This window comes from Salmo salar, chromosome ssa05 (genome assembly GCF_905237065.1).
Source record: "Salmo salar chromosome ssa05, Ssal_v3.1, whole genome shotgun sequence".
In the NCBI taxonomy this organism is placed as follows: domain Eukaryota; kingdom Metazoa; phylum Chordata; class Actinopteri; order Salmoniformes; family Salmonidae; genus Salmo; species Salmo salar.
The window spans coordinates 57556061-57578334 of record NC_059446.1 but is presented as its reverse complement, the minus strand read 5'-3'; the positions used below and the strand labels follow the sequence as shown (position 1 = coordinate 57578334).

Sequence of the window (22274 nt, the reverse complement as noted above, 5' to 3'; positions counted from 1 at the left end):
AAATGATGTAATATGCCAGGAAGATATGTATACTCAGTGTACATAAGAAAGTAATAATAAGTGTATGTTGTGTAGTAAACTGTTAGTAGCCCATGTGCCTCACCCTAATAATTTGGTCTATTTTCACCTCTTAATTTCGCCTAACGTTACTGTTCTGACTTAGTTGTGCACATGTAGCCTATAACCTGTTTTTGAGAAATATCATCATCTAACATTGTAAGAGCGTTCATTGTCTGCTTATATGCCCCCTTTTTTTATCCTACGGTTCTGACTTGGTGTACAGGGAAAATACTTTAAGAGCAGCCCATGTTCTGCATTCTGTCGCTGTACATTTCAAAAGTGCTGAACCCACAGTTATAGTCTTAGCTCGCTCATTAATGTCTTAATCAGAATTACGGAATGCCTCTATCCCATCATCGTTCCCTTATGCCATAGGTTGTACATCTCGATTGTCAGTAGAAACCACATTTGTTTAAGCAAGTCAGCCATATCAGCTATGTTTTTGAAAAAGGCAGTAAACGAGGCTGAATGAATTGTTTTGCTGCCAGACAAGGCTCCGCTAATAGCCAGGTGTTCACTCCATTGTGCTGGAAAGAAAGCTCTGCTGTTGGGACAGCTTTATGTAGGCCCTAACAGTTTGTGGGCACCACTTGTCACCGTTATAGTGCAATTATTGTATTGTTTAGTGTCGTGTGGTGTAGTGGCTTTTGAGTTTGCCCCACCAAGATTTATATGCTAAAATCGCCACTGGATGGATGTAATGTAGTCTGATGTTGAACAGCAATAACATGCCAATATTTAGTAAATTATACTAGTTCATTGATGATGCAGTTTATGTGGGTAATGAGTGTGTGTAATTGGAACAGATGTATTGGATAATGTGGGAAGAGAAAGAGGACAGTCAGTGCCATATACAGGACCATAGTTATACAACAATAATAACTGATTCATCACAAGTAAATATACTGTGGTATCAATGTTTCACTGGGATCTGAGTAGCACTGGGGGAGGGTGCATTGTGACAATCTAACTATGGTGTTAAGGTATGGAAAGCTGCTTCCCATATTAGGCCATCCTTATCCAATCAGTGCGGATTTGCTAGTAATCTGCACTACTGCACTCCTTTGAGGTGAAATTTCACAGCTATTTCACATGCGTGGGAAGACAGTGCTTATATTGGTAGAAAGAAAATATTATTTTTTTTACGCTCATCCATTGGTAGATAACATGCCACGGAAACATATGGCATTTTAATATATAAAGTGATGAACAGACCCTGGTATTTTTTTTAACCTTTATTTAACTAGGCAAGTCAGTTAAGAACAAATTCTTATTTTCAATGACAGCCTAGGAACAGTGGGTTAACTGCCTTGTTCAGGGGCAGAACGACAGATTTGCACCTTGTCAGTTCGGGGATTTTAACTTGCAACCTTTACAGTTACTAGTCCAATGCTCTGGGCTACACTGCAGCTCCACAGTGGCGCTGAAACATTTTTACAGAGAAAGAGAGTGAACAGGGATGTATGATGGAAATGGACAGATTGAAAGCAAGGGAGTATGTACTAGCAGCATACCACCCTGCATCCCACTGTTGGTCTCTGAAGCTAAGCAGGGTCGGTCCTGAGTCTGTCCCTGGATGGGAGACCAGATGCTGCTGGAAGTGGTGTTGGAGGTCCAGTAGGGGGCACTCGTTCTTCAGGTCTAAGGCGATAATACAAATAATAGATGTTTTATTGTCACATACAATGCCATAGGGCAGTGAAGGGGACATTGCCCTCCATAGGGTGCCGTCTTTCGGATGGGACATTAAAACAGCTGTCCTGAATCTGTTGTCACTAAAGATCCCATGGCACTTACTGTAAGAGTAGGGGTGTTAACCCTGGTGTCCTGGCTAAATTCCCAATCTGGTCCTCATACCAACATGGCCACCTAACCATTCCCAGCTTCCAATTTGCTCATTCATCCCCTCTCCTCCCACTGTAACTCTTCCCCAGGTTCTTTTATTTTTTTTTCAATTATATTTTATTTAACTAGGCAAGTCAGTTAAGAACAAATTCTTATTTACAATGGTGGCCTACCCTGGCCAAACCCGGACGACGCTGGGCCAATTGTGCGCTGCCCTATGGTACTCTCAATCATGGCCGGATGTGATACAGCCTGGATTCAAACCAGGGACTGTAGTGTCACCTTTTTCACTGAGATGCAATGCCTTAGACCGCTGCGCCACTCGGGAGCCCAGTTGTTGCTGTAAAAGATATGTTCTCAGTCAATTTACCTGGTAAAATAAAGGGAAACTTGAAACTTCGAGAGAGAGAGTGAGAAAGGGAGATACTGTAAAGGGAGAGGGAGTGAGGCTGCCTGGACTGGGTGATGGGGGCCAGCAGGCTGCAGGAATGCTCTGCATGCCTGTCCTCTGAATGACCCCTCCTCCCTGGAGTGTGGGAGATACTGGGTAATTAGCTTCCTTTAACACTGGAGCTATGGTCCCGTGAATGGGGTTAGCAGTGGCATTGAGGGAAACTATTATGTGTATTTACCTGTAAAAAACTCATTCAATATTTTTATATTTATTCTCTCAGTCAACCCCCCCCCCATCCGGTTTATATATATTCCCAGTTGATATTTCTGAGTTAATCCCCCACTCCTCCTATTTTCTTTGGTTTCATTTCCAGTTGATGTACACTGCAGTTGGTGCTGTTATGTTGAAATTTAGCAGATTCTTTTCCCTTTTTCCCCCCATCTTGATGGCCTAGTTTATCTCTCCTGCACTAGATTTAATTATGGTGCTCTCTCTCAGTGAATTTGTCTTCCATATGTCAGGAATGAGAAATGGAAGAAGACATGGATTAAGAAAAACGGAAGCTAAAGAGTATCGATTTTCCAGAGACATGGTAGTTTAGATAACAAAATGCTAATACTGTGACATCCTCCATATTCGTTTCATTTTAGACTCATGTCATTTTATTGAATTCCCGAGCGTCCCTTTAAAAGCGACAGTTGAAGTGGCCTTTTCTGACAGTTACAGGTTCTGAATTTGCTTTAACCACCTTTTTGCTTACAAAACCACACATTCTCAGGGAAAATATATTCATAAAAACAACTACGCAAATCAGCTTTAAAGTCACACACTGTAAGATGCGTAATAATGTAATGGTGTGCCAAAGGTGTGCAGTCTTTTTGGTTAGGAAAGTTATACTACTCTCATTTAAGTATTTAACATGTCATATCTGTTCTTTGAAATCAAGGGGTATAATTCTTCATTTTAAATTAATGTACATCTTACAGACTGGGGCTTTAAGTTTCCTTATCTGAGAATGCCTTGTTATTTTAGCTTTTACTTAAAGCAGAGGAATTATGCATATTTCAAATTAGAATCAACATACCTATACAGACCTTTCCTTTCTATTTCATTCCATCGCTATCTTTAGCTCAAAGCTCTATCGTTTTCTTATCATATATTTCCTGCTGATGTGAGAGCTTAGAGAATAGCCTTTGAAGTCTTTATTGTGACACTGTTCAATATTTGAATTGCTTATCTATCTCACCCACCTAAGATTTACACTTACAGAAACATTTAGTTCCATTTTTAGGTATAGATGACACAATTGGCTTTACTGTGGAAAAAAAAGAGTAGTGCCCAGGTCATTAATATTAGGTCTACTTTCCAGATATGAAAGACAGCCTAACTTCCACTTATTCAAAGGCTGAGATGTAGATGATTGGAGATGGTTGCTAGATAGCTTACATTTTGAAAAGTATGCTTTTCCAAGTATCTATTTTATTTTATTCGTTGCTGTTCTGTTCTATTTCATTATATTCTATCGTATCAGACTTCTAAAATACGTGTCATTTCTATTGTCAGTAAAAAGTGTGAAATCAATGAAGAAATTCAGAATCCTACAACTTGCTCGCACACTGTATTTCTACCACCATTTGACCTAACATTCTACCCAATATTCTACCTATGCACAAAATATTGACGTCCATCACATCTGGTGAGGGAATCCTTGTATTTGGTGATGTCAGACAGTGTTTGGGTCATTTGAAGGTTAGCGGCCGCCAAAAAGGTTCACGGAAAGTTCACCAGCATATATTAGGTAATTCAATCGGTCCCTGTGACATAACTAGTATGAAGTGGTTGTGTGGAGACAGCGTAACCCATTCGTCAATAAATGGGAGCTAAGAACTCCAAACCAAACGTTGTTATGTAAAATAGCCTACTATTCTGTTTTATCGGGTTTTCACAAGGACTGACTATTTTGCTGTGCTCCCTGCGCGCAATGGAAGCAAATATTTTTTGATAAATGCATTGATGGAAATCTTCTCGCGCATACAGCTGTAGATATTTTTTGCATCGACTCAAATTAATAAAATATAATTTTGGTCAATTACAAACTTTTAACAAAAATGTCCATCATACGCTTGACTGAGAGGGAAAACAGAATCCTACTTGGGCGTGCGAATTAAGGACAGTTGCATTCCATTTGTTCCATTTTTACGTTTCATTAGATCCTGACGCATCTTGATAAGGACTCGGCCTTACGCTTATGTTATAACGAAAAAAACATGTTTGACTATATGGATTTTCTCGCAGTTGGTCCAGGAGAAACGCTGGACTTCTATACTGCAAGTCCTTGTATGCTCCAGGAACCATCTCTAACCGCATGCTTCACTGGACTAACAGAAACGGATTGGCAAATTCATCGGATCGCGCAATGTAGGTGAAGCTTTATTTTTATTTGGCCTATTTGAGGATTTAAGTAATTATCCCTCAGTTGCCAACTGTTTTACTCTACACTAAATCAAAAATATTTGTTGTGATCATGTTACACCAGGAAATACTGAACGTGGGACTTGACATGATACATCCAGTTGTATCTTATTCTCACACCTTTGATGCACTATTTATAATATAGCCTATTCCTTGCGTCAATTGTTCGTACATTGTAGCCTAAACTGTTCCCTGTGCAGTCCTGTATCATTGCATATTTAATCCAAAGACAATGTAAACATATTTATTTAGGTCATGTTGTATGTAGGCTACCATCTTTTTTTCACAGGCTGTAGTTCAAGGTATTTCGTCACATATCTTTCTGAATATGTAATTGATGTCATATATCTAGTTCAAATGAAGTAAAATAAAATATTATTTCAGATATAGGGCTTACATCAACTTCAATATATAAGCCTGCACAAACAAAAAATAACACACAAAACCATTTACGTAAGCCTACACATGAAAGTTTATGTTAAAGGTGCAATCTGCAATATTTACTGCTTTTTATGGTCAATTCAGTTAATGATACCCATTGAATCTTGAAGAATAACTTCCAAATGCCTAATGTGTTTAGTACAAGTGTATTACACCACTATAACCCAAAATATAAGGTTTCTTTTTTTTACTTTTACATTTGTAAATAATGCCTTTGTAAACAAAACGTAGCTTCAAAATATGTTTCAAACTATAATGTTGATATAACTGTTAATCCTTGCATCCATAGCTTTATTGATAATTGGACTGTGGTTACATTTCTCCAGCCCAATCCCTCAGGTTTATAGCAAACCAAGTGACAGGGCTGCCATTTGGCTGAAAAAGGAATGACAGATTGTGTCTTTAAAGCTTTGGAATAGGGTCAATATCGTTGTTATTTTACATGTGCACATTGTTTGCTTTGTTGCAACTGATGATTGCATTTATTTAGTTTCGGTAAGCCTACCTCCTAGTTTATGGAATGAATTCACCGTTGTGCAATCAATCAGTATACTTACTTGTTATCCTAAATCAATAATACATGGATTATTACTGTGAATCCATTGATAATGAATTGGCCATAAAATCTGCACTCTTATTTGACTCGTCACACCTCTGCTGTCACCTACTACACTCACTGTTCCTCTGTATTATATTTTTTATTTAACTAAGCGTGTCAGTTAAGAACAAATTCTTATTTACAATGACGGCCTACCCCGGCCAAACCCGTACGACGCTGGGCCAATTGTGCCCCACCCTATGGGACTGCTAATCACGGCCAGTTGTGATACAGCCTGGAATCGAACCAGGGTCTGTAGTGACACCTCTACCACTGAAAAGCAGTGCCTTAGACCACTGCACCACTCGGGAGCCCATTTCCTCAACTAGTTGTTGATATTTACAGATCAGATTAGGAAGTCAAATTCCATTCAGATACCTTTGGTTTCCTCTATCTGGTGGTTGATCTAGCTGTCTCTTCGGAGGTTTACATTTAGCCTAACACCAGTGTGCTTCTGACAGTCAGTCTCAAGGGCTTCACAGGACATTATGCTCCTTATATTTTCTGCGATATCAAAGGCGTATCGAAGGCAGCACCAAAGCCTGTTACAACATTAGACCTTCTCTGGCAGCGCTCAGTGTTTTGAGATGGAGGAGCATGTCGACCGAAGCCCAGCCAATGTGGTCAGTGGTCAGGACGGTCACTGGGGGTCACCGAGGGTTCATTGGATGGTCACCAACAGGAGGTCAGACGAGACCCAGACTGCTTGGCTTGTCTCCCTCACAGCAAAGTAGTTGTGGGGAAACTCTGCAAGTAAAGCCTAATAATATATTTACCTCATTCATCACTTAGGCTATTCTACAAACACATGAATGTTGTATGATCCAGTGACGATATCCTAATAACTATAATTATTGTTCCTGTTTACAAGTGTAATGGAAAGGGTATTTGGATCTCACTGAGCAATTAGCCTCATGTTGAGTAGCCTACTCACAACCACAAAAATTCCCTCACCACAGATTGCCTTTACTTTCAGCATCTAGCCCCCAAAAGTCCCCCAAAAGACCTCAGTGAGAGTGTGACAGCATTGTGATAGCATTGTGACAGCATTGTGATAGCATTGTGATAGCATTGTGATAGTATTTTGATAGTATTGAGATAGCATTGTGATAGCATTGTGATAGTATTGTGATAGTGTTGTGATAGCATTGTGATAGTATTGTGACAGCGTTGTGATAGTATTGTGATAGCATTGTGATAGTATTCTGACAGCATTGTGATAGTATTGTGATAGTATTGTGACAGCATTGTGATAGTATTGTGATAGTATTGTGATAGTATTGTGATAGCATGCAGAGAAAGTGACTTTCCTTTGACATAGTGGAAGCAGATTGTGGCACACATCTTAAAGCTTTACTCTTTACCAGTTTCTCTCTTAAATGTTGGTGAGCGCCTCCCTCCCCCTCCAAACCACTTAGTCTAGTTTAATATTCCACTGCTTCATCATCAGTCAGTTGCTCTTGTGGCATCCTCCGCCATTGTTTTGCAGTGGAGAGAATACTTACTAATGTGTGTGTTCTCTTGTTTGACCCGGCGAGGGTAGGTTCAACTGGAGGCCATGGGTTCAAGGGGATGGATATAAGCAATTTTTCTATTTTTGTCCCCTCAATTTGGCTTTTTTAGTTATCTGTCACTGGCCCTATGTGCTTTAACGGTGGAGGTGATAAGAAGCCAGCAGGGATGCTTGCCCTGTCGCAGTGGAGGCTCTCTTTAAAACTGAAGAGATGTCTTAAGAGTGTCTGCTGTCGTCATTTTCCCACAAAGTATGGCATTGGAATAGTATGACTGTATCTTGCCTCCTCTTCACCCTTGCGCTCTCTGTGAAAAGGACGACACAGACATCTTAATAGAACAGCTGAACATTATCTCAGTCAGATACGCCGATCAACACAAGGCCTCAACATGTCCTCGGGAACACAAGTGGACTTGGAACCATGGGCTGTCATTATATATGTTCTCAACTCATCTACAGTAAATTCGTGAATCGTTTTCCATAGAGATAGTTCTATTGCTGAGTCACTCAGTACAATGTTTACTGGCCATCGAAAATTAGTACTTGTTCTCTGATAAAAGATGCCCAAGCACTTTTCTGTTTGGTTAAAAACAAAAAAGAAAAAAAGATTGAATGCTATGTTGCATAGTCGTTTTGCAGAATGTTTACTGACCATAGCAATAACAATTGGTCCTCGAATAAAGAGGAGGCCCAAAGACATAATCCAATTTGATATTTCTTCAGTTTTTAGGGATTTAGTACTGTTTTACTTCAACACATTACTGATTGAAGAACATGAAGCTACATAAATTCAATGTATGACTGCATTTTCAGCAGCTGCATTGGAATTTTCTTCTCCTAGCTTTGTCCTAATATTACTTTCCTCTCCTCCTTGTCTTCACGTTAGAGCATTTTGCGAATTAAAGTGACAGAAAAGTGATGAAAACTCAGTCACAGCTTATGATAGAAAGACGATAAGGAAAGGAGGCTATTTCAGAGTTTATGCAGTGGCAGCCCTCATCTCACTCCCAACACTCAGTGCCTGTCTTTCTTCCCAGCGCCTCATCATCCCTCTCTCCCTCTCTCCCTCTCTTCCTCTCTCCCTTTATGCCTCCTGTGTGTCAGCAGCTGTGGAAACCCAGAGCTCCAGTTCAGAGGACCTGTTCGCCAGCCCTCTCTCACCTCCGCCCCCTCCTCGCACCTACAAACCCTGCTTCGTGTGCCAAGACAAGTCTTCAGGCTACCACTATGGCGTCAGTGCTTGTGAGGGCTGTAAGGTAAGGGACCGGACTGATCATGTACATATCTAGAGAAACCCATCTGACTGCTCAAATGATGAATAATTCCACCTTTTTTCCATCAGCGGTTTCAACATATTCACCATGTTCATTTCTACTTTTGAGTTCCACCCAAGATCTAATTTACCTGTGATATGGATAATGGATATGTAAAGCCAGAAACTGCAACAAGCGCCACACACACACACAATTCCCACTATTCTCTGGGGTTCTTAAATGTCCCCCCTCTACCACTCTTTGATGGTCCTTGGCAGTGAGCTATAGTGAGTAGGTGTAAACACAATTGTTCATGAAAGTTAGGACGATTGGCCCTCCGCTTTAGCTGAATGCTCGGGCAACAGAAGGCTCCACAAAGAGAAGTTAAATAATTGATGGGCAGCGCAGTGAACAAGACCAAGAGCGTGGAGGAGACCATGACTACAGATAACATTCTCTCCTCCTCGTCTTTCAGAACAAGATGAAAGGCAATGATCCTAATTATAGATTACGTGTGAGATCACATCTGTGTTAGAGATGAGAAGTGGCGTTTGTTACAGAGTTGTCTCGCTGACTGTTTAATGCAGAAAGTGAGCATGGAGTTTATCTCTCTGATCACCTTCACGAGCATGCCCCGGAGGGGAACCTCATATAAGGAGCTGCATGAAAGAGATTTGTCGATTGTTTGTTTTCTCAACTGTAGCAGGTGGAAAGTGGAAATGGCTTTAGAAATATCAGTAGTCTGTTGATACACGTATTGATCTGACCTGGCATATCTATTTAGATGTTCAAATTAAAAATCTAATTAATTTTTTTCTCTAAAAGAAATATAGCATATAGATTTTTTTAAACATTTAAAAAAAAAATGTATTTAACCTTTATTTAACTAGGAAAGTCAGTTAAGACCAAATTCTTATTTACAATGACGGCCTACCAAACGGCAAAAGGCCTCCTGCGGGGACGGGGGCTGGGATTACAAATAGAAAATACAAGTTCTGTTACCCGGAAGTAACCCGACTTATAATATAACTATATAACGTTACTCAACCTACTGGATTTAACCCTAAAGAGCAGACTCAAGGCCACTAGGGACTGTTTGACTGCCGTGTTTACCCAGAGCAAACACTAGTATCACTAAAGGACCTGAATCTTGGCCCTGATAAACAGCTCATGTGTCGGGATCACACAGCACCAGTCAATACTATTGACTGACTATGGACCGGCCACGGCGTCAGACACAACACGTGTGGTGTTACCCTGCTACACCCTATACCATTGATGTGTTTCACAACATGATTCCGGTTGCATTTGGCATGTTGTTTTTTTTCTTCCTCTAATTTCATTGTGACGGCGTGATAACAGTCATTCATTATATATGAAGGATTTACATGTCGCTTTTTTTTTCTTTGCATATGGAAAACACATGTTGATGTTAAAGGGATACTTGGGGATTTTAGCAATGAGGCCCTTTATCTACATCCCCAGGGTCAAATGAAATCGTAGAGACCAAAATTCAGAAGTGTCCCTTTAATGTCCTCATTTTAGAAGGATATATGTATTCAGAGGGTGATGTAATAACATTACTACGCCACCTCCAAAGTCATTAGAGGTCCTTTCAGACGTCTGTAGAATGTTAACTGCTGGTAGCTGAAAGTACAAGGGAGATGTCTTCTCTATTGAAAACATATTATTATCCTTTCCGTTGGTGCCTCCCAGGGTTTCTTCCGTAGAAGTGTCCAGAAGAACATGGTTTACACGTGCCACCGGGACAATAACTGCATCATCAATAAGATCACCAGGAACCGCTGTCAGTACTGCCGGCTACAGAGGTGCTTCGCCGCGGGCATGTCCAAGGAGTGTAAGTGTCAATAACATTTCAGTGTCTCCATTCAACCACTGAAGAGCAACATTTCTAAACAACGCCCAATCCACTGGATTATACGCCAAAACTGCAAAACACTGCTATGCAACATTCCCAAACTTTTTCATAAAACTCTTACCCAAAATACTCAGAAAGTGTTCACACCCCTTGACTTTTTCCACATTTTCGTGTGTTACAAAGTGGGATTAAAATTGATTGTGACAATATGTCACTTTTTGGGCGAGCCGACCAAATTAACATAGAAGTGTGGGTTCTAGATATATCATTCCACTTGAAAGCAAGTCTAAGAAGAGGTGGATCTGTTCTATGTGCGCTATTTCTATGCGTCCCGTTCTTAAGTTTTGTTTGTGCGTCTTTTACTTTCGGTTTTGTACACCAGCTTCTAACAGCTGAACAAAAAATATTTTGGGTCATGGAAAATATATTCACAGCGGTTTAGATACAATGATTCTCTACACTATAGTAACTTATTTTGTCACATAAACTGAAATTAAGCGAACTATTAGAGTTCTAGCAACCAGGAAATGGAGGATCGATTTCTGCATAGTGCATCTTTAAATGTCACTTTTTGTCAACGAATTACACAAAATACAGTGAAATGTCAAAGTGGAAGAAAAATTATACTTTTTTTTTTACTTAATGGAAAATAAAACGCTCATATATTTTGATTAGTTAAGTATCCAACCCCCAGAGTCAATACATGTTAGAATCACCTTTGGCAGCGATTACAGAGTCTTTCTGGGTAATTTGACTTAAATTTGCTTGAAAATGTACGGCAAGACTTGAAAATGTCTGCCTTGCAAGGATCAACATCCAACTTGACAGAGCTTGAAGAATTTAAAAAAGAATAATGTGAAAATATTGTACAGTCCAGGTTTGCAAAGCTCTTAGAGACTGTTTTGGAATATTTTTTATTCTGTACAGGCTTCCTTCTTTTCACTCTCATTTAGGTTAGTATTTTGGAGTAACTACAATGTTGTTGATCCATCCTCAGTTTTCTCCTATCAGAGCCATTTAACTCTGTACCTGGTTTAAAATCCCCATAAGCCTCATGGTGAAATCCCTGAGCGCTTTCCTTCCTCTCCGTCAACTCCGTCAAGGACACCTGTATCTTTGCAGTGACTGGGTGTATTGATTCATCCAAAGTGTAATGAATAACTTCACTATGCTCAAAGGGATATTCAATGTCTGCTTTTTTTTTTACCCATCTACCAATAGGTGTCCTTTGCAAGGCATTGGAAAACCTCCCTGGTCTTTGTGGTTGAATCTGTGCTTGAAATTTAGTGCTCGACTAAGGGACCTTACAGATAATTGTAATGTGTTGGGTAAAGAGATGGGGTAGTCATTCAAAAATCGTGTTAAACACCATTATTGCACACAGAGTTAGTTTTATCTCAACAAAATGTGGAAAACGTCAAAGGGTGTGAAAAGTCTCTGAAGGCACTGTACCTACAAACCTGTCTAATCACGTCAATGCTTCTGCTGTCCGAACGTTTTCCAAGAAAACTAATTCCACCTCCGCTGTCCAAACACATGAAAGCACTTCAAACACCATTGCCCAGAAGGCCACTGACCCAGATACAATCTCTGTTGTGGGTAGGGGGATGGTGTCATGGTGATGGATGCCTACTACTCTGAATGTCATTCATCTCTTCTACCCAGCATGTCGGCATTACATAAATCCATCAGCACATGTATCAGCCTTGTGGCTGGTATGTAACGGCTACTACTACTACTATTACTGCACCATCGTCTGCCGTTGTCACTGATTGGTGTGTAATGCAGCCCCGAGTGAAGGGTTTACACAGTGATTGCAGGAAGTAGGGCAGACTAGAGTGGATTATCCATTGACTGCACAGATCCGTCTGAGGCGTGTGTTTGTCTGAGGAGACCAGGTGCATAAGATGGATCTCTCCCTGAGATCTGGCTCAGTAAAATGAGAGGCCTGTGTTGAAAACCAATGGTTGAAGTACGTTGACGTGATTTATAGATCAGTCGGAAGGTAACGTGATTATTTTACATTACTTACACACTCACTGGTAAATGTGCACGGCTTGTTTAGAAAAATATGGTCCTTTAACAGACTCTTTACTGTTAACACCTACTATATATTCTACAGGTGTTGCCCACAAGGGAAATCACACCCGATGTATTGTGTTACAAGCACCGTGATCCAACCAACTTAGCTGTTGCAACCAATTCAATTTCATTTTTTTTTTGTTCTTGACTTATCTCCGTTCATATTTCATCCTCTCTTCCCAGCTGTCAGGAATGACCGGAGCAAGAAGAAGGAGAAGAAGGAGACTCCCAAGATGACCATCATCGAGACATATGAGCTGACAGCAGAACTGGGCTGTGTAGTGGAGAATATCTGTAGGGCTCATAGAGAGACATTCCCTTCCCTCTGCCAGTTGGGCAAATACACTACTGTGAGTAACAACCACTGCCATGTTAGCACCATAGATATAAATGACATGTGTCGTGGATAGTGTTCCATTTAAGCCTGTGTCTGTTGAGGCTCAGAAACACTATCCCTGTACCATAATCCATTCATCTAAATGGAACATACTGGTTGTATTGTTGAGATAATACTCGGAACTAATTGCTCTCTCTTTCTCTCTCTATCTCTATTTTTCTTTTCCTTTCTTTCTTTTCAATTCAATTTACTGGCATGGGAAACGTATGTTAACATTGCCAAAGCAAGTGAAATAGACAATAAACAAAAGTGAAATGAACAATAAAAAATGAACAGTAAACATTAAACATTACACTCACAAAAGTTCCAAAAGAATAAAGACATTTGAAATGTCATAATATGTCTATATACAGTGTTGTAATGATATGCAAATAGTTAAAAGTACAAAAGGGAAAATAAATAAACATAAATATAGGTTGTATTTACAATGGTGTTTGTTCTTGCCCTTTTCCTGTGGCAACAGGTCACACATCTTGCTGCTGTGATGGCACACTGTGGTATTTCACCCAACACATATGGGAGTTTATCAACATTTGATTTGTTTTCGATTTCTTTGTGGGTCTGTGTAATCTGAGGTAAATATGTGTCTCTAATATGGTCATACATTGGGCAGGAGGTTAGGAAGTGCAGCTCAGTTTCCACCTCATTTTGGGGGCAGTGTGCACATAGCCTGTTTTTTCTTGAGAGCAAGGTCTGCCTTCGGCAGCCTTTCTCAATAGCAAGGCTATGCTCACTGAGTCTGTACATAGCCAAAGATTTCCTTAATTTTTGGTCAGTCACAGTGGTTAGGTATTCTGCCACTTTGTACTCTCTGTTTAGGGCCAAATAGCATTCTACTTTGCTCAGGTTTATTTTGTAAAATCTTTCCAATGTGTCAAGTAATTCTCTTTTTGTTTTCTTGTGATTTTCTCTCTTCATCCCCATCCCCCTCTCTCTGCCCCCCTTCTCTCTCCCTCCCTCCATCTATCCCCCCTGTTCTCTATCTCTCATCTCTCCTTTACCCCCCCTGTGTAGAACTCAAGCTCAGACACTAGGATCCAGTTGGACCTGGGGCTGTGGGATAAGTTCAGTGAGCTGGCCACCAAATGTATCATCAAGGTTGTGGAGTTTGCCAAACGGGTTCCTGGCTTCACCGGCCTGACTATAACTGACCAGATCACCCTCCTCAAAGCAGCCTGTCTGGACATTCTGGTGAGTGGTGTGTGTGTGTGTGTGTGTGTGTGTGTGTGTGTGTGTGTGTGTGTGTGTGTGTGTGTGTGTGTGTGTGTGTGTACTGTACATTTGTGTGTGTATACTGTATGCGTGAGGGGATATATATGTGTGTGTACTGTGCTGTTTGGTGCAGACACTATGGCTCTGCTGTTCCATTGTCTATCAGCCACAGTGTGCTGTTTGGTGCAGACACTATGGATCTGCTGTTCCATTGTCTATCAGCCACAGTGTGCTGTTTGGTGCAGACACTATGGATCTGCTGTTCCATTGTCTATCAGCCACGGTGTGCTGTTTGGTGCAGACACTATGGATCTGCTGTTCCATTGTCTATCAGCCACGGTGTGCTGTTTGGTGCAGACACTATGGATCTGCTGTTCCATTGTCTATCAGCCACGGTGTGCTGTTTGGTGCAGACACTATGGATCTGCTGTTCCATTGTCTATCAGCCACGGTGTGCTGTTTGGTGCAGACACTATGGATCTGCTGTTCCATTGTCTATCAGCCACGGTGTGCTGTTTGGTGCAGACACTATGGATCTGCTGTTCCATTGTCTATCAGCCACGGTGTGCTGTTTGGTGCAGACACTATGGATCTGCTGTTCCATTGTCTATCAGCCACGGTGTGCTGTTTGGTGCAGACACTATGGATCTGCTGTTCCATTGTCTATCAGCCACGGTGTGCTGTTTGGTGCAGACACTATGGATCTGCTGTTCCATTGTCTATCAGCCACGGTGTGCTGTTTGGTGCAGACACTATGGATCTGCTGTTCCATTGTCTCAGCATACGTTTGTGCTGAAGACAGACACAGTGGTGGTGGGTTCAGACAGAGTGTTACCGCTGAAGGCATGTTTTATTCTCTTTCATCTCCCCATATCTTCTGGTTTTCATTGTCAACTCTGCACCATCAAAGGTTGGTAGATTCTCACTAGCTGCACCATGGTGATTCACTCACGGCTTTATTTTCTCGATGGGAACTCTTTAATCTGAAATCAAAGCGTTATCATGTTTATTTTACATTACTGAGGTGGTTTCTAATGAGGCGTGCAGGGATAATTACTGTGCAGAATGATGGTGATTTAGGCCGTTTGTGAAACTTGACTCAGTGCCTTGCTGTGATGGTCGTTATTTAAGCTACAGATGTTTTTTTAAGGAGTTTTGGAAGATCTCCCTCTTGATCTGTCTATCTCTTTCTCTCTCTACCTGATCTGTCTATCTCTTTCTCTATCTCTCTCTACCTGATCTGTCTCTCTTTCTCTATCTCTCTCTACTGGATCCCTCTATCTCTTTCTCTCTCTACCTGATCCCTCTATCTCTATCTCTATTGACCTAATCTGTCTATCTCTTTCTCTATCTCTCTCTACCTGATCTGTCTTTCTCTATCTCTCTCGACCTGATCCGTCTATGTCTTTCTCTATCTCTCTCGACCTGATCTGTCTCTCTCTATCTCTCTCGACCTGATCCGTCTATGTCTTTCTCTATCTCTCTCTACCTGATCCGTCCATCTCTTTCTCTATCTCTCTCGACCTGATCCCTCCATCTCTTTCTCTATCTCTCTCGACCTGATCCGTCTATGTCTTTCTCTATCTCTCTCGACCTGATCCCTCTATGTCTTTCTCTATCTCTCTCGACCTGATCCCTCCATCTCTTTCTCTATCTCTCTCGACCTGATCCGTCTCTCTCTTTCTCTATCTCTCTCGACCTGATCCGTCTATGTCTTTCTCTATCTCTCTCGACCTGATCCCTCTATGTCTTTCTCTATCTCTCTCGACCTGATCCCTCTATGTCTTTCTCTATCTCTCTCGACCTGATCCGTCTATCTCTTTCTCTCTCTCTCTCGACCTGATCCCTCTGTCTTTCTCTCTCGACCTGATCTGTCTATCTCTTTCTCTCTCGACCTGATCTGTCTATCTCTTTCTCTATCTCTCTCGACCTGATCCGTCTATCTCTTTCTCTCTCTCTCTCGACCTGATCCCTCTGTCTTTCTCTCTCGACCTGATCTGTCTATCTCTTTATATTTCTCTATCTCTTTCAACCTGATCTGTCTATCTCTTTATATTTCTCTATCTCTTTCAACCTGATCTGTCTATCTCTTTCAACCTGATCTGTCTATCTCTTTATCTCTTTCAACCTGATCTGTCTATCTCTTTCTCTATCTTTCTCTACCTGGTATGTCTATCTCTTTCTCTCTCTACCTGCTCTGTCTTTCTCTATCTCTCTCGACCTGATCTCTCTATCTCTTTTTTCTTATGCAGACTCCATGTAGGTTTGTGTTTTACCTCTATGCTTCTCTCTCTCTCTCTGTCTCTTTTTCTCTTTGCCTGAACTGTCCTCTTCTTGAACAGGCATCTCACCATGACCTGTTTCTATACTGACTGTACTGTCCCTTTCTATACTCTCTGTACTCCCCCTCATGTCCCCTCTGTCTCCTGTAGATTCTGCGGATCTGTACGAGGTACACACCTGACCAGGACACTATGACCTTCTCAGACGGGCTCACCTTGACCCGTACACAGATTCACAACGCTGGCTTTGGCCCGCTCACAGACCAGGTGTTCACCTTCGCCGGCCAGCTTCTGCCCTTGGAGATGGATGACACAGAAAGTGGCCTACTCAGCGCCATCTGCCTGGTGTCTGGAGGTACTGCAACTAGCCATAACTTATGTACAGGCAGAATGTTTTATATGGAACGTGAACTATCTTTTTTGTTGTTTTATGAAGGGATGTACTTTTAGTATTTACTCCAATATTTACTCAAATAAATTAACCTCATTGTCATTTTTGTGTATATATACATATAGGCCACGTTGAGGAGTCACACAAACAAAATAGATGAGCTGAATTAGCAGTAGATGAATGATGTGTCGGTGTCACACTGACAATGTCTCTCCTGTGTCAGACCGCCAGGACCTGGAGGAGCCGTCTAAGGTGGAGATCCTGCAAGAGCCCTTACTGGAGGCCTTGAAAATCTACTCCCGGAAACGCCGGCCCAGCATGCCCCTCATGTTCCCCAAGGTCCTCATGAAGATAACCGACCTGCGCAGCATCAGCGCCAAAGGTTAGAGGTCAACTCCCTATCGGCCATGACACTTACTTTGACCTGAACTACAAACCTCTTGGCTTGGCTTCATGACTGTTATAACCAGGTGTTATGGCATATTGTGATTTTACAACACCAGTGCACATCCAACCACATCCAAGGCTCATTTAAGGATGTAGTGTACAGAGAAAAGTAGAGAATCGGGTGACCTGTGGATGTCGGTGTGGGCAACAAGTCTAGTCAGTGTAAAAACCCTTTAAGACATGCTGGGTGGAAGTGGGTTAAATAGGAAAAAAGAAAGGAAATCTGCCACTGATGAGCGTGATATAGTTAAGCGAAATAGTTAAGAGACACTTTGACTACTCTATAAAGTGTCATTGACATTTTCCCTTGTAATTACACAGGAGCTGAGCGCGTGGTGACGCTGAAGATGGAGATCCCAGGTTCCATGCCTCCTCTTATCCAGGAGATGCTGGAGGAGATGGAGAACCTGGAGAAGCAGAAGCAGTCTGAGGAGGTGCAGAGAGCAGACAAGAACATCACACCCACACACGCACCCTCACCATGTCCACACAGTACATAGACACTGGCCTGTTTGCTTGAAAACCTTACGAGAAGGAAAAATATACCTCCAATGGGATGTCCCGGAAAGGCAATGATGAGGATGGTCAAATGTGAACAATACCAGTGAAAACAGTGTATTCAGACTTGAATATATAAAGGGAATTGTAAATAGAATCATGCTACAGTACTTAGCAAAAGAGAATACTCATAACTGGATGTGACTGGAGATATAACAGGACTAGCCTGTGTGTTGGTCAGTATCATAAGGTGCTTAGAAGATGGTTTGAATACATACAGTGCATTGCAGTACTAGAGAGTAGCTTAACGTATTAACCTCACACAGAGCTTTTCTATTCGGATGGGAGTGGAATTCATGTGAATTGTGAATAGACATTCCATTGTGGTGCGACAAAGGGGCAAGGGCATGACAATGCATTTTTCAGAGGTCATTACTGGTTGCGTGTGGGTCACAAATGTACGAGAGATTTTAAAACAGGTTCCTATTCTAAAGTAAGGGGCTTCATGTTTCCATTATTTCAAGTCTTGCATGATTGGCTTTGTTAAGTAAGTGCTATTACTCTCACCATGTCAACATGTATTCTACATACCATTGTATGGTTATGTTTATCTCTATGATGAACGGCATGGTGCTTTTTTTTTTGTGATACTGATTATGATCATATTTCAGGTAGTTATTGGTCTATTAAAGTCTTGAAACTATATATACCCTGGGTGTGTCTGACTCATTTAAACAAAAACAAAAAAATATTTACACGATCCAGTGCTCCATACAAAGGTTGATACTGCCCCCTGTGGTCTTTGTGGAGAATGACACTCAATTGCCTCAGTGGAAAAACTTCTGTGTAAACACAATAATATGAAAGATTCAAGAGTGGCGCAACATAGCTTCAGCATGTAAATCAGCTAGAAAGATGTGTCGGCATCGAGTAATTGTCTCTGGCCCCCTCCCAGTTAGGGGGAGGGATAAGCTCTACAGCAGAGTCTCACAACTCAATCGCTGGTTAAAAACTGTTTTCTGCCCCTCCCAAAAGATAGAATTTGAAGATAATTGGCCCTATTTCTGGTACTCACCCACAAACAGGACCAAGCCTGGCCTGTTGAGGAGTGACGGACTCCATCCTAGCTGGAGGGGTGCTCTCATCTTATCTACGAACATAGACAGGGCTCTAACTCCCCTAGCTCCACAATGAGATAGAGTGCAGGCCAGGCAGCAGGCTGTTAGCCAGCCAGCCTGTCAGCTTAGTGGAGTCTGCCACTAGCACAGTCAGTGTAGTCAGCTCAGCTATCCCCTTTGAGACTGTGTCTCAACCCAGGTTGGGCAAACTAAACATGGCGGTGTTTGCCTTAGCAATCTCACTGGAATGAAGACATCCATTCCTGCCATTATTGAAAGAGATTGTGATACCTCACATCTCAAAATAGGGCTACTTAATGTTAGGTCCCTCACTTCCAAGGCAGTTATAGTCAATGAACTAATCACTGATCATAATCTTGATGTTATTGGCCTGATGAATTTACTGTGTTAAATGAGGCCTCACCTCCTGGTTACACTAGTGACCACATCCCCCGCGCATCCCGCAAAGGCGGAGGTGTTGCTAACATTTATGATAGCAAATTTAAATTTACAACAACAAAAAAAAACGATGATTTCGTCTTTTGAACTTCTAGTCATGAAATCTATGCAGCCTACTCAATTCCTTTTTATAGCTACTGTTTACAGGCCTCCTGGGCCATATACAGTGTTCTTCACTGAGTTCCCTGAATTTCTATCGGACCTTGTAGACATGGCAAATAATATTCACATTTTTGGTGACTTTAATATTCAAATGGAAAAGTCCACAGACCCACTCCAAAAGGCTTTCGGAGCCATCATTGACTCAGTGGGTTTGGTCCAACATGTCTCCGGACCTACTCACTGCCACAGACATACTCTGGACCTAGTTTTGTCCCGTGGAATAAATGTTGTGGATCTTAATGTTTACTACGTTTGCAATCGCAAAAAATTATCTGCTCAGACCCCAACCAAGGATAATCAAAAGTCGTGCTATAAATTCTCGGACAACCCAAAGACTCCTAGATGCCCTTCCAGACTCCCTCCGCCTACCCAAGGATGTCAGAGTACAAAAATCAGTTAACCACCTAACTGAGGAACTCCATTTAACCTTGTGCAATACCCTAGATGCAGTCGCACCCCTAAAAACAAAAAACATTTGTCATAAGAAACTAGCACCCCGGTATACAGAAAATACCCGAGCTCTGAAGCAAACTTCCAGAAAATTGGAACGGAAATGGCGCTACACCAAACTAGAAGTCTTTCGACTAGCTTGGAAAGACAGTACCGTGCAGTATCGAAGAGCCCTCACTGCTGCTCGATCATCCTATTTTTCCAAGTTAATTGAGGAAAATAAGAACAATCCAAAATGTATTTTTGATACTGTCACAAAGCTAACTAAAAAGCAGCATTCCCCAATATGGCTTTCACTTCAGCAGTGGTAACTTCATGAAGTTCTTTGAGGAAAAGATCATGATCATTAGAAAGCAAATTACGGACTCCTCTTTAAATCTGTGTATTCCTCCAAAGCTCAGTTGTCCTGAGTCTGCACAACTCTGCCAGGACCTAGGATCAAGGGGGACACTCAAGTTTTTTAGTACTATGTCTCTTGACACATTGATGAAAATAATCATGGCCTCTAAACCTTCAAGCTGCATACTGGACCCTATTCCAACTAAACTACTGAAAGAGCTGCTTTCTGTGCTTGGCCCTCCTATGTTGAACATAATAAACGTCTCTCTATCCACCGGATGTGTACCAAACTCACTAAAAGTGGCAGTAATAAAGCCTCTCTTGAAAAAGCCAAACCTTGACCCAGAAAATATAAAAAACTATCAGCCTATATCGAATCTCCCATTCCTCTGAATTTATTTGGAAAAATCTGCCTTTTTGAAGACACACAATGTATTCGAAATGCTTCAGTCTGGTTTTAGACCCCATCATAGCACTGAGACTGCACTTGTGAAGGTGGTAAATTACCTTTTAATGGCATTAGACTGAGGCCCTGCATCTGTCCTCGTGCTCCTAGACCTTAGTGCTGTTTTTGATACCATCAATCACCACATTCTTTTGGAGAGATTGGAAACCCAAATTGGTCTACCCGGACAAGTTCTGGCTTGGTTTAGATCTTATCTGTTGGAAAGATATCAGTTTGTCTCTGTGGATGGTTTGTCCTCTGACAAATCAAATGTAAATTTCGGTGTTCCTCAAGGTTCTGTTTTAGGACCACTATTGTTTTCACTATATATTTTACCTCTTGGTGATGTCATTCGGAAACATAATGTTAACTTTCACTGCTATGCGGATGACACACAGCTGTACATTTCGATGAAACATGGTGAAGATCCAAAATTGCCCTCCCTGGAAGCCTGTGTTTCAGACATAAGGAAGTGGATGGCTGCAAATGTTCTACTTTTAAACTCGGACAAAACAGAGATGCTTGTTTTAGGTCCCAAGAAACAAAGATATCTTCTGTTGAATCTGACAATTAATCCTGATGGTTGTACAGTCATCTCAAATAAAACTGTGAAGGACCTCAGCGTTACTCTGGACTCTGATCTCTCTTTTGACGAACATATCAAGCCTGTTTCAAGGACAGCTTTTTTTCATCTACGTAACATTTCAAAAATCAGGAACTTTCTGTCCAAAAATTATGCAGAAAAATTAATCCATGCTTTTGTCACTTCAAGGTTACTACTGCAATGCTCTACTTTCCGGCTACCCGGATAAAGCACTAAATAAACTTCAGTTAGTGCTAAACACGGCTGCTAGAATCTTGACTAGAACCAAAAAATGTTATCATATTACTCCAGAGCTAGCCTCTCTACACTGGCTTCCTGTTAAGGCTAGGGCTGATTTCAAGGTTTTACTGCTAACCTACAAAGCATTACATGAGCTTGCTCCTACCTATCTCTCCGATTTGGTCCTGCCGTACATACCTACACGTACACTACGTTCACAAGACGCAGGCCTCCTTATTGTCCCTAGAATTTCTACGCAAACAGCTGGAGGCGGGGCTTTCTCCTATAGAGCTCCATTTTTATGGAATGGTCTGCCTATCCATGTGAGAGACGCAGATTCGGTCTCAACCTTTAAGTCTTTATTGAAGACTCATCTCTTCAGTAGGTCCTATGATTGAGTGTAGTCTGGCCCAGGAGTGTGATGGTGAACGGAAAGGCACTGGAGCAACGAACCACCCTTACTGTCTCTGCCTGGCCGGTTCCCCTCTCTCCATAGGGATTCTCTGCCTCTAACCCTATTACAGGGGCTGAGTCACTGGCTTACTGGTGCTCTTCCATGCCATCCCTAGGAGGGGTGCGTCGCTTGAGTGGGTTGAGTGACTGACGTGATCTTCCTTTCTGGGTTGCCTCCCCCCCCCTGGGTTGTGCCGTGGCGGAAATCTTCGTGGGCTATACTCGGCCTTGTCTCAGGATGGTAAGTTGGTGGTTGAAGAT

General features: G+C 41.7%; 1 protein-coding gene across 1 annotated transcript; it reads left to right on the top strand.

Moving 5' to 3' along the window:
- The first annotated feature begins 4139 nt into the window (after nt 1–4139).
- Nucleotides 4140–18469, top strand: LOC106605265 (retinoic acid receptor beta). The gene is made up of 8 exons (XM_014200710.2): nt 4140–4717; nt 8431–8579; nt 10293–10434; nt 12721–12887; nt 13949–14125; nt 16579–16783; nt 17043–17201; nt 17588–18469. The coding sequence occupies exons 1-8, from the start codon at nt 4567–4569 to the stop codon at nt 17764–17766; spliced, it is 1329 nt and encodes a 442-aa protein (XP_014056185.2). The 5' UTR covers nt 4140–4566; the 3' UTR covers nt 17767–18469.
- Nucleotides 18470–22274: the final 3805 nt, after the last annotated feature.

Bases quoted from the DNA above. Each gene is read 5' to 3' on its own strand.
- LOC106605265 (XM_014200710.2), top strand. From the start codon at position 4,567: ATGTTTGACTATATGGATTTTCTCGCAGTTGGTCCAGGAGAAACGCTG. The intron at 8,580-10,292 runs GTAAGGGACCGG...GGTGCCTCCCAG, and splicing joins GTGCTTGTGAGGGCTGTAAG to GGTTTCTTCCGTAGAAGTGT. The intron at 14,126-16,578 runs GTGAGTGGTGTG...TGTCTCCTGTAG, and splicing joins CAGCCTGTCTGGACATTCTG to ATTCTGCGGATCTGTACGAG.